The 19104-nt window shown below is 39.9% G+C and overlaps 1 protein-coding gene across 3 annotated transcripts in view; it reads right to left on the bottom strand.

Moving 5' to 3' along the window:
• Positions 1–246: 246 nt before the first annotated feature.
• The window catches only part of MCCC2 (methylcrotonyl-CoA carboxylase subunit 2), a 76567-nt gene continuing 57709 nt past the window's right edge, over positions 247–19104 (bottom strand). For all 3 annotated transcript variants that reach the window (XM_020915601.2, XM_020915618.2, XM_020915609.2), the window contains 7 exons: positions 17712–17784; positions 14651–14727; positions 12614–12680; positions 8680–8836; positions 7659–7773; positions 5798–5883; positions 247–2844 (listed from right to left, as the gene is read on the bottom strand). In XM_020915601.2, coding sequence (XP_020771260.2) covers positions 2727–2844; positions 5798–5883; positions 7659–7773; positions 8680–8836; positions 12614–12680; positions 14651–14727; positions 17712–17784 — 693 coding nt within the window. In that variant the 3' untranslated portion in view covers positions 247–2726. The remainder of the gene's footprint in view (positions 2845–5797; positions 5884–7658; positions 7774–8679; positions 8837–12613; positions 12681–14650; positions 14728–17711; positions 17785–19104) is intronic.

Here is a 19104-nt window from a genome sequence, read left to right as displayed (position 1 = left end):
CTTTCTCCACGCTGCTTTTGGCCAACTATGGGAATGGTGGGCGGTCGGGGGAGCAGGGAGGAGCCAATGATTGCCCCGTTCGAGGTCAGGGGTCAACTGGCAGTCTCCTCCTCCACAGGACCTCCTCAAACATTCACCTGAAAATCCAACTTACCTCTGAGTTGTGATCTTCTGTCTGTACACATCTCAAAGAACTAAACTGACTTCAGATACACAATGCAGCCTAAACTGAACATCATGCACAAATGTTTGAAATATTAACTTTATTAGGAAAGCATTTCATAGTAGTATCAGATCATATAATCAGTCACTTCATTTTAAATACAATTAAAATATGAACTTTTCATTCATTTGACACATATCTGGGCACATACCAGTACCAGGCATTGGGGACACAGGTCAAGCAGGAGGATCCCTGATCTTGTGGCGCTTACATTCTAGCAGGAAGGCAATATTTTTTTTTAAAATGCTTATATTTCTTATAAACATGTAAGTCAGAGGAAGAAAATGGTGTTCTATAAGAACACATAACAGGTGTCTAACCCAGCCCAGGGAAACCACAGAGATAAAAAGTGTTTCAGTAGAAGGGAGAAGAGTTCAGGCAGAGAGAACCTCATAGACTCTAAGAGGGGAAGGACGTTTTAGGTTCAAGGAATTGGAAGAAGTCTAGAATGGGAGGAGTACCCAAAGTGAAAAGAGGAGTCAAGGAGATGAGACTTAAGAAGTGATGATCAAGACCCATGGAGGGCATTAGGGGTTTGACACTTCTAAGTGGAACCAGCGAAAGATGTAAGTAAGGAAGCAACATGACAGATGTGCACCTTAGAAAGGCCATTCTAACTGCAGAGTGATGCAGAGACTGGACTAGGGAAGACTGGATACAGGGAGACTCCTTTTAAGCTCTGCAGTAAAGGACAAAACTAGTGGAGGAATTCAAGAGATGGTCAGGAGGCAAAATCAATTGAACATGAGGATCGAATTCTGAGGTTCCCTAAACCTCTTTGACATAGAGGTCTGGAGCTCCGGGGAGAGCTGTGTTAAGAACCGTCAACACAGGAATCATCCCCATGTGGATGGTCACTAAAGCCATAAGAAAGGCTGAAATGGCCAGAGAGCATACATGAAGCCATGAAAAACACATACATTTAAGAATGAGGAGGAAAAATATTCAGCCACAAAAAGAATAAAAGCTTGCCATTTGCAACAGCAACATGAGTGGACCCCGAGGTCACTATGCTAAGTGAAATAGGTCAGAGAAAGAGGAACACCATATCTAAATGATATGTGTAATCCAAACAACAAAACAAGCTTATACAGTACTGATTAGTGTTTGTGAGAAGGGAGGGGGTGGGGGTGGACAAAATGACTGAAGAGGGTCAAAAGGTAGCATAGGTCCAGCTATAAAATAAGTCAGTCCAGGGGATGTAATGTACAGCATGGGGACTACAGTTGATAATGCTGTATTACATATTTGAAATTTGCTAAGCAAGTAAATCTTAGAAGTCCTCATCACAAGAAAAAAAAAAAGAGGAAAAATTTCATAACTGTGCATGATGATGGATGATGATTAGACTTATGTTGGTGATCATTTTGTAGTGTACACAAATATCCCATCATTATGTTGTACACCTGAAATTAATATAATGTTACATTCAATTATATCTCAGTTTAAAAAAAGAAAAAGGAAATGTGCCAGGGGCAGGGAGAAGACAGAATGGGGAGCTATTATTTAATAACAGAGCTTCAATCTGGGATGATGAAAAGTGCTGGAGATGGATGGTGGTGATGATTACCAACAACGTGATGTGCTTAACATCACAGAACTGCAGACTTAAAAATGGTTAAAATGGTAAACTTTATGTGAGGTGTGTTTTGCCACAATTAAAAGGAAAAAAGAGACACTTCTGTGCTATTTGTATCTTTCAGAGTAAGAATGTATTCACATATTGCTAATGAAAAATCAAGACAAATGGTGACGGGAAGGAGGAATGAGCACAGGCAGCGGGGCGTGCAGAGGAAACTGAACGAGGACCGGCAGGGAGGCTGGTAGGTTACAGCACGGAAGCCCGGAGCAGCACTGCCGGAAGAAGTGTCTGACCGCTGTGAATGCCCCAGGGAACTGAATCAGGTAAGGCTGGAAAAAGACCCACTGCTTTCGGGAACATGGAGGTCAGTGGTGACCCTGGAGAGGGCTGCTGACAGTAGAAACCAGAGGCGAGAATGGGTCGGAAAACAGAACCCAGGGTGCAGACAGCCAGAAGTCTGATGCTATGGAGAGGAGGACGATGGTGGCTGGAGGGGAAAGTAATAGATGCTTTTTTTTTTTTTAAGTACATTAAAATATCACCATGCATAATTGGCAAAGCAATCACTTCAGTGGAAATACAATTTTATGTTTAAAATATCTCAATAATACCTGGAATTTAAAGATTACAGAACTTCTGATACTTCTTATGGCTTAGAAAGGGTAACTCTAAATTATTTCCTTCCTTCTAAGCATGGCAGAGTTGAGCCACAGAAAGCTTTTTCTAAGAGAATTTACAAGGAATTGCACTTCATCAGATAAATATCTTCACTGATTTTTTTTTTTTAAAGGTAGAAAAGTACAATGCACTGTGTTAAAGCACTTTTACTATTAATAGACATGTTGAAAAAGTCTATAATTTTAAGGCTACAAATGTATTAATTTTCAGTACACGTCCAGTAGAAGATGCTTTATATTCCAATCACATCCTCAAGATGCCGAAGTTAGTCTTCTGGATGGGTGCATTGAGGGCAGCACTAAGACTGAGGCCCAGGACCAGCCTGGTGTCCACTGGATCGATAATCCCATCATCCCACAGCCTGAAAAAAGACCAAAAAGTGAGTGACTATGAATCCTGCACCAAACACCCAGTTATACTCACAATGCCTAAAAGTGCTAAGGAGGTCTTTCTGCAGGTAATATATGGATCCCCTGATGAGCTTCTGTGTATTATAATCTCACAATAGAAACCATTATAAAGAACAGGAGAGAGGAAGAAAAGAAAAATGACTTGTCTCAGGCCCCACACAGAATGTCAAGTTGAACTTGAGGCTTTAGGAGCAGCTTACTACAAGGAACCTCAAAATAAACCCTGGTTTTAAAATAATTGATTTCATGAAAAGCTTTCCCATCCCTCCTCTGCCCACACAAACATTCAAACCAAAATGATATATTACTGCTATTATTATGGAGATCCATATAAACCAAGCTAAGAGTCTCTAACCAAAGCCCCCACTGAAAAAGGTATAGTCCCCCAAACTCCTAAGAAACTATGAAAATTATTAAATAGACTTCAGTCCATTTTATTAATAAAATAAATATCTTCATATGTAGTTCTTTATTTTTTGCTACAATAGGAAAAGCAAGTAATGGTTTTAAACTGATTTCAGAAAAAATTTACAAGTAGATATCCTAGTTTGCTATTCCTGGACAACCTCACATTTATACAGAAAAATGAAAAAGAAACAATATTTTTAAAGGTCATTAGTGGGTGTCAGGTTTGCTTTTTGTAAACAAACTGCCTTCAGTATCTAGACATAGCATCAATTATTAAACCATACTTACATTGACAGACCATGAATCAAATCTTTGCTCATAAAACATTCATAATAAGTACCCTAAAGTATCAACAGGCAATAAAAAATTATTTTTGTAACCTGTTCAATTGATTATACACTCCCTCTGAAGCCTGCATGCCTGTGTGCTCAGTCATGTCCAACTGTTAGCAACAACATGGACTGTAACCCCCTGCCAGGCTCCTCTGTCCATGGAATTTTCCAGGCAAGAATACTGGAACGGGTTGCCACTTCCTTCTCTAGGGGATCTTCCCGAACCAGGGATTGAACCTGCGTCTCCTGCGTCGGCAGGCAGATTCTTTACCACTACACCACCCGGGAAGCCCTTCTGGAACCTACAGCAGAGTAACATAGCAAGCACAATGATATCAAGGTTGCTCCAGGTACGAGGTCCTTAATCAAATGTCTGGATAAGTTTGGTTATAAAAACAACTGAGAAGAAGAAAATTGGCATGCTGTACATGTAACATGTAAGGACTAAGAAAAACACAGGAGGTTACAGTACAGAGGATGACAGAGCTCTCTGAAAAGACACACCTAGCTACATTAAAGCCCAAACAGACCAGGAAATTTATTATTAAACAGATTCATCAAACTGAAGGAAAGTGCCATAAGCTGGCTTAAAAATCTTTCATCTTTGAAACAAAGTTGTTATATCCATGCCACCAATTGTTTTAACAGAGTAAACATCTACAGATTAACAGAAAAACCTTAGTCTTTCAATATGAAATCCCAGAGATAAGTCTAACTGGGCCATATGCTCTCCTGTCTTGAATATACTCCATTAAAAATAGTAATAACATAAGTATGAAAATAATAAGGGGTTCAGTCTAGCTAGGGATGAAAAATTAATGGCTCACACAAAATATGCTATTTTTCAAAGTTTAATATTCCAATTGTCCTTGTGAATTTCAAAGTCTTATGTACAAGCAAAATTACAGGTGAGCTTATAATATATACCTTCTCTTTAACTTTTTTTTTTTTTTTGAAGGAAGGTCATCTCTTTAACTTTTTATATGATTTTCTATTCCCTCTTAGCTTCTACTGGCTACTATGTAAGCCTGTTTCAGTGAGGGTAAAAAAGAACATACAATTTCTCAGACCAAAGACTATATAAAACATTCTGTCCTCAATTAAGTGAATCAATGACCAGCCACAACAAAATACACTTGGACATTTGCTTTCAGAAATACATATTAACAAGAAGAGAAACAGGTTTTTCCAAAATCCCAAATGGTATTAGTTTAAAATTGTGAATGCTCTGGGAGATGAGTATGTTCAGTCATTGTAGCCCCCAACACCAGGAGCAGAGTCTGATGCATCAGAGCAGATGCATTCAAGGCACTGACGTGGATTCTAACTTTTGATTTTCCTTTCTCCCTTCTCTCTGATTTCTCCAGTAAATGACACAAATCACAGCATAATCTAATTTTAAAAGACACAAATAGTTATTTTCTTTTTTCCATCTGCCCAAAGGATAAAAGGAAGACATGAAGCTTAAATTATTCTTCAGAATGCAGAACATTAAAGCTGTTGAAAAAGAGGTCGGAAAGCACACACATGTCTCCAATGGGGACAGCTGGGATAATTTATTACCTCATTTAAGTGGTGTAAGAAACAAACAGAATCAGAACCACAATGGTATGTGACGTAATTGCTTAATGTCGACACGTGGACCCTGGCTATGAATAATCACCTTCTGAATACACCAGGCTCACTTGTTAAGAAGTGTCACTAAGTGTTTGACCATTTTCATGTTTAAATGGGGTAAGAGCAAAATAATCAGAAAGGGGGATGACAGGGATTCATGTGTCTGAGCAAAAATTATTGCAGAACTAATTCCTGAAAGTGACACAGCCAGGATGATAACTCAACTTCCTAGCCCAGTGTGGTCCACCTCTGGCCCCAGTGTGGTCCAGGCCTTGGACCACTCAACTAGGAGTGGGCTAAGGGAAGAGGCGAAGAGAGTGGCAGGATCAGACCAACAGGGATGGATCCAAAGTCCAGCCTGGAAGAAGAGCTAGCATTTCAGCAGCAGGCATTTCCATCATAGAAACAACAGTACAAAATTGTGTCCAAAAGTTATTTTTTGGTTCCCACGAGGGCTAGATGATGCCAACTGCTCAGATCTCATAAAGCTATTGCTCTGACTGTCAAGATGTGCCCATGAAAGAGTTGGTTATTCTCTGACTCCCACCTTGCACTGGAATAGTAAGGGTTTCCTTCCTCTTCAAACCTCTTAATGATGGGCTCTTTTAAAGCTGCTTCATCAGCACTGGAGAACTGAAAGAAAAGCGACCATGAGTAAGTCCTCCTGCAGGGGAACGACAGATCCACTCAAGACAGCCTCAAGGAAAAAGGGGGCAACAGGTTTCATGAATGACAGTGTTAGAACCAACATCTGAACAGTGAGGTGTAGATTACGTGTGATGCTTTAACATTTATGATCTCACCTGAGACATGAGTATCTAATAAATTAGTGCAGTTACATCTCTCTCATCAGAGCCAATATCCTGAAGTTGCTTAACATAAGGTCAATACCAAGGTTATCACATATTTTAGCAGGGTAGAGCAACTGGATGTGAATTATACAACATAACAAAAGGGCTATATTACATTCAACAGCTTCTGTTTAAGGAGGTGGAGAAGCTGGGGATTTTCATTCAAAATAGCCAAAATTTTAAAGATTTTAAAGTTTAAAGGGATAAGACAATAAACCACATTTTAAATAATCTCTGCAGTTTTCTAGATAGCTGAGATTTTCCTATAATTAACATTTAAGGGCTTGCCCATCCATATTGCCAGAAACAAGTGACAATTAATTCGGACTGCAAACTCTTTATGCAAATTAATTTTGAAATCCTGAAAAGTATTTTCAACTTAAAGATTTTTTTTTCAAATAAATCCAAGCTTTTCTTATGTACTTTCATTGGTTAATGTCATTTATAACTCAAGAATTTAATGGGAAAACCACTAAAATCCTACACTTTCCTTTAGCACATAAAAATAGATGAATTCATATATCTGTATACCAAATTAATCAAACGACTATTTAATAAGGTATCACTGTGCTGGGCTAGCATTTAAGACATGTCTTCAAAACATCAGGTAGAATTTCATAGACCCCACTCCTCCAAGCCCCTCTGCACACACAAAAGTGAGGCTTTCCTTTTGCTTGGATACTAGTCAGCACTAAAGTGAACCTGAAACCTCAATTCCACAGAATTCCTGTCGCTTGGGATGAGAGGCGTGGATGAGATGCATTCAGGGAGGCAGGAACCACCCTCTGGCTTTATACCATCCTCACTCCACACACCAGGCAGTTGACCAGATGATCAATCTCTAAATGACAGAACTGAGAGCCTGGAAAGGTAGGGTGTCCTCTGTGCTGTGCCTTACTATGATGAAACAGTGCATCCAAGCAACTTCAGGAGCATTCACCAATCACGAAATAGTTGTAAGTTATAATAAACTCTAATGCAAAATTTCAGATGAATCTCTAACAGACACAAACAAAAGACTCCATCTAAAAGCAGTCATTTGCTGATCTGCCTTTCATTAAGCTTCCAGGGTCCTTTCCAGCCTTCTTCATCGATACTTTCACAATGTAATAACGGTATTCAATTCTCATTATAGGACAGGGCCTCCCACTCAAGGTATCCTTAACAACAATCTACAAGTAAAATAGGAAACAAAATTCTGCGGCTTTAGATCATAAAACCAAAGACGTAAGTCAGGGTTATTTAAATCTCTTTCACTGCAAATAACTAAGAATCAAACACCTTTATGCCTCAGGCACTCACAGACAAGAGTTCTGAAGTATTTTCTTAGAGATTCTAAAAAATGTATAAATTACTACAAGAAGTTACTTCAAATGAAATGGCTTTAAAAAAGAGAGATGGAGAATGTGGAGGTCTAAGTTGCTAAAACAACTTCCAGGCCAGCATCTTCTAGAGAAAGCCAGGCCTTGCATGTTGGAACCGTGTCCATGAACTTGGCGGGGCGCTGGGTGCCTGCCCCCGGCTCCAGCGCCTGGGGAAATTCAGACAGTAATGTACCTGTTTCCCTTCCCGCGCTCTTTGGTCCTTTGCTACTGTCGCCAACACGTTAGCTGCCTGCTCTCCTCCCATCACTGAGATGCGAGCATTTGGCCACAAGTAGAGAAATCTTGGGCTATGCAGGGAGAAATGAAAGAATGATCAAATGAATTCACTGTACCACACAGAGATTTGCAGAGGCTCGTGTTTACCTTTTAAATTAGTGGTTCTTCATTCGGGTTGCATGCTATATTTATCTGAAGATTAACAAAAACAACAACAATGCCTAGAACCTACCGCAAGCTAATCTCCAGCAGTGGGGCTTCAGCATGGTAGAATTTTTAAGTTCTCCAGGTGATTCTAATGTCTGTTTCGATGAATTATATTTTTCCATTTTATTTTGTTATTCCAATTTATTGCCCATATTTACTGGGCAAAAATGTATTCAAAAGATATTATTATTATGTGTGGTTATATGCCATTTTCATTCCTAAAATTGGTGATACATCACCTTCTCCCTTTATTTTTTAGTTTTAACAGGGGACTCTCAAGTTTGTAACCCTTTTAAACACAGCAACTTTGGGCTTTCCTGATTCTTCTATCTTTATAATGCTTGTGCTTTATTATGTCCTGTCTCTATTTTTCTTGTTTTAATATCCTGCTCTTCTTTGAACTTTTTGGGCTAGCTGCTTGGCTCAGTAATTTTCAGCCTTACCTCTTTTCCAGTATATATATGTAAAGTCTACACACCTTCTTCAAAACAAGACTTTAGCTGCATCACACAAGTTATGATACGATATATAGTATTTTCATTATCAGCCATCTCAAAATATGTCCTAATTCCCACTTTGGATTTCTTCCAAGTGGTACCTTTAGCATTAAATTTCATCTCACCCCTCCAGAGGATGCAAATTATGGCCTAATTGATTGGGATTTGTGAATGTCATTTTATGTTTCAAATAAACTTGAAATAAACTAACCATTCATAATTATACCTGAAGTATGATTCACTCTTTCAGAGAAAGTCATGACAACCACCTACCTATATGCTCTGCCACACATCCCGTAGTTTCCAGCCCCGTAAGATCCCCCAATGATGACAGTTATCTTCGGCACGTTGGCACAAGCTACAGCAGTCACCATCTTGGCACCATCCTTGGCAATGCCTTCAGCTTCATAGTCTCGACCAACCATAAATCCTGCGAGGAAAGAACAGAAAAAGAGCCTCAGGGCGATGAGATTAATGTGCACAGTCATTCTCACCAAGGTACGCAAGGACATCTTATCAAACTATACGTATTTTACCAGAGGCCTCTCACCCTGATAAAATATTTATATGTGAAATACGCCCCCTCCCAAATTTACTTTTAAGGCTAAAATAAAATTTTCTCTAGTCATTTAAAAAACTGCTTAAATGTTTCATCTGGATACACACAGAAATCTTCAGACAAGATAACAATGCCACATATCTTCAAGAAATTAATCTCAAAACTACAGCTTGGTGAGGAAAGAACAGGATGAGGCAAGTTAAGGAAAACGTACTGGGGCAAGTCCAACTGTGAAAATGCAGGTTTCAGGGCTCACTGACTGGTTCACAATATAGATTATTCCTTCTGAAGTGCTGCTTTAAAACTTTGAGGAAATAAAATGAATGCTTCAGAGAGATGCTCAGAGTCCCTGTCAGTGACTCAATAGCAAGATAAAAGAATTCTCATTATCATTACAGGATCCTTCTACTTCTCCAAGCTCCCAGCTCTGTTGAAACTGATCTGCAGCATCACTGGGCCTTCCAGGCCTTGGGGTCCTTTTCCTCTTCACCTTACAGACACCAAGTCAGGCTTCATCTGTCTCCCTCCCCATATGCAGATTCACATGCCTACTTGATAGTTGCTGTTCCTGCTCTGCACATCTCCTGCATTGGGTAATTCAATTCAACCACTTTTTCTGGATCACCTGTACTTGCTGTGGCTACAACAATACTGATACAATAACCCTTGCCCTCACCAGGCAACATCTGCTTTCTCTGGGTACCCACCACAACCCTCTGAATTGGGCCCTCAGAACAGCTTAGAAACTCCTTTATCCATTTTAGCTTGACTCCCTGTAACATTTCCACAATCAGTACAGCTCAGTTCAGTCGCTCAGTCATGTCCGACTCATTGTGACCCCATGAATCGCAGCACGCCAGGCCTCCCTGTCCATCACCAACTCCTGGAGTCCACTCAAACCCATGTCCATTGAGTCAGTGATGCCATCCAGCCATCTCATCCTCTGTCGTCCCCTTCTCCTCCTGCCCCCAATCCCTCCCAGGATCAGGGTCTTTTCCAATGAGTCAACTCTTCTCATGAGGTGGCCAAAGTACTGGAGTTTCAGCTTCAGCATCAGTCCTTCCAATGAACACCCAGGACTGATCTCCTCTAGGATGGACTGGTTGGATCTCCTTGCAGTCCAAGGGACTCTCAAGAGTCTTCTCCAACACCACAGTCCAAAAGCATCAATTTTTTGGCGCTCAGCTTTCTTCACAGTCCAACTCTCACATCCATACATGACCACTGGAAAAACCATAGCCTTGACTAGACGGACCTTTGTTGGCAAAGTAATGTCTCTGCTTTTTAATATGCTATCTAGGTTGGTCATAACTTTCCTTCCAAGGAGTAAGCATTTTTTAATTTCATGGTTACGATCACCATCTGCAGTGATTTTGGAGCCCCCAAAAATAAAGTCTGACACTGTTTCCACTGTCTCCCCATCTATTTCCCATGAGGTGATGGGACCAGATGCCATGATCTTAGTTTTCTGAATATTAAGCTTTAAGCCAACTTTTTCACTCTCCTCTTTCACTTTCATCAAGAGGCTTTTAAGTTACTCTTCACTTTCAGCCATAACGGTGGTGTCATCTGCATAACTGAGGTTATTGATATTTCTCCCAGCAATCTTGATTCCAGCTTGTGCTTCTTCCAGCCCAGAGTTTCTCATGATGTACTCTGCATATAAGTTAAATAAGCAGGGTGACAACATACAGCCTTGATGTACTTCTTTCCTGATTTGGAACCAGTCTGTTGTTCCATGTCCAGTTCTAACTGTTGCTTCCTGACCTGCATACAGCTTTCTCAAGAGGCAGGTCAGGTGGTCTGGTATGCCCATCTCTTTCAGAATTTTCCAGTTTATTGTGATCCACACAGTCAAAGGCTTTGGCGTAGTCAATAAAGCAGAAATAGATGTTTTTCTGGAACCAGATATTGGCAATTTGATCTCTGGTTCCTCTGCCTTTTCTAAAACCAGCTTGAACATCTGGAAGCTCACGGTTCACGTATTGCTGAAGCCTGGCTTGGAGAATTTTGAGCATTACTTTGCTAGCGTGTGAGACGAAATGCAATTGTGCGGTAGTGTGACCATTCTTTGGCATTGCCTTTCTTAGGGACTGGAGTGAAAACTGACCTTTTCCAGCCCTGTGGCCACTGCTGAGTTTTCTATCTCAAATATCGACTCTTTAAAAGTTCTCAGCCCCTACCCACCATTCCACCACCTGTCTCGTCCCTGTGAATGATTTTACCTTGAAAAAGAAGACAAGCCATTTCACCTGGCTTTCTGAAACCCTTCTTTCTCTCACCATAAAGAACAACATAATCATGCTGCCTTTCTTCCTTTACTCTCATCTCTTGGAAGAAATTAAAGTTACTCAAAGATTGTCCCTTTCTCTTCTCTCTGGGTGTTTTCTATTCCCAATAAGTACCATCTCCGTGGATGCCTCCAGGTTCACCTCCAGCTAACACACCTGTGCTCAAGACTGTTCAACCGCCTGCCACATATCTCCAAATGGATGTCACCTAGGCCCCTCAAATACAGTGTCGTAACCAGACTCTGCTCTCTGCCCCCAACACACCTAAAAATGAAATACAACAGAAATGTAGGAGACTTCCAAGCATACAGTTTACCTTACTGGTGGTTAATAAACAATGAATCATTATTAGAAACAACGTCTCTGGACTAGCAAAGCTTCAGAAGACTTTTACATGACCTCTTAGAAGGTCGGCCACACAGGGTCCTCTCTGGCAGCATCTGGATACAACTTCTCTCAAGAGTCATCTAACCAAGGATCTTCAACTCAAGAACAGCACCAGATGACGATGTTTTAGTACCAGTACTGTGTAAAGCCCTGCTAACTGTCAAAGGCCAAACTCCTTCTCATAAAGGCATGCCTGATCCCAGCAACTAACTAACACTCTTTCTTTGAACCTGAGATAACCATGCATGACTCAGAGGTAGAAAAAATTTCTAGCTAAGCTACATATTAGAGTGCTTCCTATATGTCAAACACCAGGCAACACACAAAAAGTATAAATAAGAAAGTCAGAGAATTCCAGGAAAAAGAACTTTAGAATCATAAGAGCCCTTAAAAAGTCATTTTATCCACCTCATTACGATGATCCGTGGGTCAAGACACTGGACAGGTGACATCAGTCATGTTGTTCTTTGGAGTCAAAACTCCAATTCCAGACTTTGGTTCAGCATATGAGTGTCCATTTAAAAAACATGTTGCTTCAGGGAGAATTACACAATGAAAGACAAGGAAAAGGGAGGACCAGAGCATGTGCTTGAAATCTTTTAAGGGCAACAAAGCATGGGAAAGGGACCAGGGTCAGATGACATCCTCTGGCACTGATGACAGTGGGACTGGCTCAGAACACTGCTGCTTTCTGGGTGGGTGGGTGCAGATACACAGGAGTAAACGGAGGTCACTTGAATGTGGTGCATGAAACTCAAAAACTGCTTTGCTAAGAAATATGCATAAACTCCTCCAAATCTTTAAGATTCATAAAGCATTAACCTTTGAAGATAATCTAGAGAGAGCAAGTCTAATCAAGTTTTCTGTTATGATCGAAGTGTTCCATGTTGGCACTGCCCAATATGTGAGACATGTTGGACAGTGCAGCTCTGAAATAAATGCAACCAAACTGGTGAAACTATTTTCTTACCAGTAATATTTTGAAGGAAGAGAAGAGGAATATTCCTTTGGCAGCATAACTGGATAAAATGAGCCCCCTATAAGCAAGTAGAAGAAAAATCTTTTTAGAGGAGGCTAACAGATCTGTAATCACCATGCATCCTGCAAACACCACACTGGGGTCAAAGCAAGGGCACCCTCTGCCTGGCTAGTCTGACCTTACGGTAACAGCAATGGTAATACCACAGTGCGGACCCACTGTCAAGGGAATACACGACTGTGGTTTGCACTGGGCCTGTGTTGCCCAGGCATCGGTGTGATCACTGGCATACAACCACACCACAACTCCTGTGTCAAAGACAACACCAATCACTAACATGCCAAACAACAAGGAAAACTTAAGGAACAGGGAAGAAAGAAGTGCTTGTCAACGAGAATTTCTGAGTCTCACCATAAGGCATTCTCTGGTTCTCCACTTTTAAAAGGATTGAATATAAATCCTTCTGGGATATCTATGTTTTGATGATCATCTGAAATTCTTTCATGCACCAAGGTTATAGTAAAATATATCTTTCCTACCAACATGTTTCAAATAAATGGGATTTTAGATAAATGCTAGAGACCCTTTAACCTTAAGCTAAGGAAATTAGTTAATGACACAAAAATATTCCTTTCCCTATTTTTCTAAAGATTATATGAGTAAAAGAACAAGTAAACCATTTGTTTCATATTTTACTCTCTATTCACAGATGCCTTAACTTAGCTGAAAATGCCTTGGCAAGCACAAGATGGCAAAGCAATTGCTCAACCTCAAATACGAGGATGAAGAAATCACACAGACTTGTGTGGCTTAACTTCAACAAATGAAATGTCAGACTGGGGCCAAACACAGCTCTTCTCCTGGGCTTATCTGTGACAAGCCAGCAAACAAAATGAGGTGGAGTTTGCTGACCCCAGTCTGACATATTCTCTATTGAAATATGCATATTATACAGTCATTAAAAGTCAGCATATTAGGAATATTTAGTATTTTAGGAAACACTCACTATACATACTATTAAATGAAAGCAAGCAAAACCTCTCTATAAATGGCAGTACCCATTCTGGTTTTTGTTTTTTGTTTTTTAAAGAGAGGGAATTAAAAACAAAACTAAGGAATATAATAAAATGCTACCCAAGGTTGTTTCTGCTAAGAGTGTAGCTGACTTTTCTGTTCTTTATTTTTACTTTACTTTCATCTTACAATCACAGTGGGGAAATGACAATGAATACAGAATCCAGAAACCAACTTTACTGGTAAAACGTTCCACCAAAGACAAACTCTTCCTAATTAGGGTATGAAAGTGCCTAATTGCCTCAGTAAGAGACGCTTCACCTTATTATTTGTCTACCTTATGAAGAGGAAAAACAAAACACTAAACATTTTTATTTTCTGAAGAAAACATTTTATCAAATAAGTACATGAATTACATTTATCCAAGTTTAGGTAAATAATGAAACAATGATGTATGAAACTGAATACTGAACCAAAAACGTATTTATTAATTTCCTCTCTTAAAATCAGAGCTTCAGTGACACTTCTCACTATCTTCCTGTTTCCAAAAAGTGAAAATATAATCAGGTTAAAATGATGACAGGATAGAATAGAGCAGATCACGTCTCAGAACTATAAGAACAGTATTAATAGCTTTGAATCCCCCAAGTGCATGAGGGATATCAAGACAAGTATTTCCATATTCTTAGAATATATACACACAATCCATAGCAGTTATAATTCAAGTATTAGAACTTTCTTAAAACATCATTAGTATTCGAACTTTCCTAAAACAGTCATCTGTATCTTAATAGTGCTCAAGACAGTTCATCATGTTTATGTAAACCTTCAGAAAGCTGTCTCAAACAAATATGCACATACATACATCATCACATGTTCACATACACACAGTGTTGTGTTTGCTAAGGCACCTGGTTAAATATTTGAAAGCTTTCATGCAATAAATTTTCACTCATTATTTGATATGTTTAAATTAAAACAGGAAAACCTTGGAACATTTTTAACAGTACTTGCCTTTTTTGCCGATTCAGAAAAGAGAACTCCATTGTTTCCAACGATACCTATTGGGTATCCAAATATTCTAGCAAATCCTCAAAAGAAAATTGAAAAAAAAAAAAAAAGATGTATGTATTTCAGAAGGCTTTTAATTCACAACAAGCAGACATATTTATACATTGTTTAATTTCAAATCAATGTTTAAAATGTAGAGATTTCATCTATGGTACAAAACAGCTCAGGGCACGATTTATTTCTAAAGCACTAAAGTCTGGGATTCATGCTTTCTTGAAAGGGTTGTGTCACATGTAAAGTAAGCTACCCACTTGTCCAATCGACAGGTTTGGTTAGATGATTGGGCCAGTGTGTCATCCATTCACTCACATAACATGTATGTAAGAGCATGTACTATGTACCAGACACAGAGAGTATTCTGAACCAGAACAACTCAGAGACATGGATTCCTTAAAAGGTCAATGTCCAGAGTTATCAGCCAGTTTCAAGTGACCAGCTTGCCTTAAAATACCTGTGTTAATGATATCCCTTTGAAATAAAGGGGATAAACTCAGCAAAGACAAATCTTTTCAAAAAGCAGGAACAATCAAGCCTGGTGGTAACCGAGCTGAAGGTAAGAAATACAGTTAAACTTAGAAGAATGCATCGCCCCACTTTCCTTTTCTCTTTGCTTGCATCTTTTTCTTCCTCCCTTTCACAAGTTTTGTTTTTGTCTCACCACCACTTCCACTACCACTCCAAATACCCACTACACACACATACCAGAAGTAAGAGAGAAGAAAAATGGTGAAGAAAACCCTGTTATTTTGAGAAGTAGATACTTCAGGTGATTCTAGGATGCTATTTTGTAAATCTGAAGGATGTGACTAGAGACATTTCCAAACCTACTGGAATATAAACAGGTGTCAAGTAGCTGGAAGCCAAGTATCAACAAACTGGGCTTGTGAGAGTGGGTCACAGGAAGTATGCTACCAGTTCCTGGTATGCTACCAGGCTCCATCTCCAAGCTCAAGCTGGACAGGCTGCCGCTAAGACCCCCAGTGCAGGGGGCCCAACATAAAGCAGATGCTCAAAAAGTGAATGGATAAGACAGAATGTCAACCTTAAGACTTATTTTTGTTCTTTTCTCTGGCTTTGTCTTGATTTGTTTTTAAAAATTCTTATGGCTATTTAAGAATAAGCAACAGAGAATAAGATGGTTGGATGGCGTCACCTACTCAATGGACATCAGTCTGGGCAAGCTCCAGGAGTTGGTGATGGGCAGGGAAGCCTGGTGTGCTGCAGTCCATGGGGCCACAAAGAGTCAGACACGACTGAGTGACTGAAGTGAACTGATGGCTATTTAATGTGATAAAATGAAACACTGATTTGATGTCATCTATATTTCTCCTGGCCTTTCAGACTAAAATCCCAGCCAAAACCTTATGCTGCACCCCCTAAAGGGCACTGCCACTTAGAGAGGCAGTTCAGAGAGGGGCAGACTTGCCCAGAGCTCCAGCAGTCCACTGAGTCCTGGCCTGTCCCACAGAAAAAGCTGGGAATCTGGCCCCTGTCTCAGCAGTGAGGTGCCAACCCTGAAGGTGTTATGCCCTGTTAACTATTGAGACTTTCCATCCATCCTTAGTTCTGTTGAGTAGGCGCATCCCTCGCTACACTAGGGTCACCCACCCATGAAGGGAACATCTTCACCAACTTCCTATAGGTCAAACAAAACAGTGAAATGTCTATGAAACCCCTCTGGTTAAGTGCAGGGGCAGGAGGAAAGCTGTAAGAACCGCCAACAGCACCAGATCCTTGGAGAAATCTGTTCTCCCTCCTTGCTCCCACTCACGCCTCCTCCCCTCTCATTCCCCACCTCATCCTCTCTCCCTCCTCCCCCCACCTCTCATTCCTCTCTTCTTCCTCTCACTCCCCTCCCCTCCCCTCAAACTTATTTGAATTCCAATACAGACTAAAAGAAATGGAGGAAAGTGGATATAACCCTGGTATTTTAGGGGGCAAAGGTACCATAAGTCTTTTAGCAAGTCCAGGGCAAATACATAAAAAGAGATGACAAAGACAGCCCATCCATCTTCAAGAAAGAAGCTGAAAGAGTTCTGACTTGTTTTAAACTGCTGCCCAATGAGGGTTACATCCTGAGCTATTTGGTGACAAATCCTGTCTATATATCAAACAAAAGGCTCTTAATCACTTAAACACCTACATACAAACACATAAATTCCACTCCCAGTATGAACCCTTCTCTTGCTCATAAATCAGAACAGAAGAAAGTGCTGTGACTTATCCTTAATCCTCAATGTATATTTGTAATTTGGATTTTTGCAGCTACTTGTTATCTCTACTCTGATATGTTATCTTCAGATTAACTACTACATTTTGGAGCTTCTACAAGACCAAATAAAATGCCTAAATTTGTTTTGCTGTTTGTTCAAGACAGATTACTATGGATCTGGTATCTATGTTTCAAATATTTTTTTTTTCAAAGGCCTACAAACAACACTTTAGGTAAATGAATTAACTTTTATAAATATTCTTATTTTGCTTTTTCAGACTTGATATTCTGTCCTGTATTCTCAGTCTAGTATTTGTGCGCATCAACATAAGATCTACACAGAGACAGTGAGAAGGTTTAACTCAGTCTACAGTTTTCTGGGAAACTAAAACATCACATGAAACTTTACAGTTGAATTGAAGACTAAAGAATGAAGAAGACCATGCTGAAATTTTCAAAACAATTATAGCTATCCAGAGAAATAAAAAGAACTACAAATATTTTGTTAATTTTACGATGATAAGAACCTTTTTATGCAGCTAAGGCCACAAAGTCACAGAATAAGGGCCTGGACCATAGGACTTCGCCCTCATTATTTTCAACTCTGGATCCATAAAGCCATTCAGCTGCAAATGATCCTTACAAAACACTTCCTCTTGAATACTGACTCACACATTTGTACTGCTCTAAATAACAAAGCTCATGCCAAGTGCATCAGAGGCGTGAGACAAGAGATGATTTGTTTTCAAAGCATCATAAAATGTTCACATTTTCAATTCTTCATCTTTATACCTGTAACTAATGTGTCTCCATATAAGGCTTTGAACTCATTGAACCTGCTTCCATCCACGATTCTAGCAATGACCTAAGAGGAAAAAATAACAATGTCCCTGAGAAATTTTATTACAAAAGGCTTTCTGCATTCAAGTTATTCATAAGGAAAACAAATTCTTAATGAAATTGTCACTTTCGCAAAATTTCACCCTGTTCAGAAAATCTCAGTAGAATTTCACTTGACTTGTATGGTTAATGCCCTGAAGTCATTCTGAGTCCTGATATTACACTTCACTATAAAAGCAACAGTACCACATGGCCAAACTAGACCAACCTAGACAGCATATTAAAAAGCAGACATTACTTTGCTGACAAAGGTCCATCTAGTCAAAGTTATGGTTTTTCCAGTAGGCATGTATGGATGTGAGAGTTGGACTATAAGGAAAGCTGAGCACCGAAGAACTGATACTTTTGAACTGTGGTGTTGGAGAAAACTCGAGAGTCCCTTGGACTGCAAGGAGATCCAACTAGTAAATCCTAAAGGAAATCAGTCCTGAATATTCATTGGAATGACTGATGCTGAAGCTGAAACTCCAATATTTGGCCACCTGATGGTAAGAACTGACTTATTGGAAAAGACCCTAATGCTCGAAAAGATTGAAGGTGGGAGGAGAAGAGGAAGACAGAGGATGAGATGGTTGGATGGCATCACCGGACATGAGCTCATAGACATTAGCTTGAGGAAGCTCCAGGAGTTGATGATGGCCAGGGAAGCCTGGTGTGCTGCAGTCCATGGGGTCGCAAAGAGTCAGACACGAATGAGTGACTGAACTGAACTGAATCACATGGCATCCTACAAGGGCTGAGAAGCAGAGACTATAAGGGCTGGTTACTGGACTCAGAGCTTCCAGGTCTGTCAAATGTATTAGCTGAGGGTCAGGGATTCAATCAGAAAGCAAGGACCCACTGCATAGAACAGGGAAGCATACTCAATATTTTGTAATAACCTAAAGGGCAAAGAATCTAAAAGAGTATATATGTATGTACACACATACCTGAAACCAACACAACATTGTAAATCAACTATACTTCAATTAAGAGCCTGTATTAAAATAAAAAGAAGAAAGAAAGAAAGGTCCAGCCTTAGAGTCAGAAGACTCAGGCTCCAACCTAAGGTATCACATGTAATTTGTGGGTCATCCGTGTGCCCTGGAGTAAGTCAATTAGCCCCTCTGAGTCTCAGTTCCCACTTCTGCAGACACGGAGCAAAGTTGTGAAGATGTGATGAACTAGTGACAAAGGAATCTAAGAAAATAATGCTGAGATGAAGAACCAGCTCTGACTCCCAAGTCTCCCAGCTCCATCACTGAGAAACTGGAGTCATAGGCTGGTTACCTAAAATCCTCGAAAC

Source organism: Odocoileus virginianus, chromosome 14 (genome assembly GCF_023699985.2).
Source record: "Odocoileus virginianus isolate 20LAN1187 ecotype Illinois chromosome 14, Ovbor_1.2, whole genome shotgun sequence".
NCBI lineage: Eukaryota > Metazoa > Chordata > Mammalia > Artiodactyla > Cervidae > Odocoileus > Odocoileus virginianus.
The sequence above is the reverse complement of the archived record's forward strand: the minus strand, read 5'-3'. Positions and strand labels throughout refer to the sequence as shown.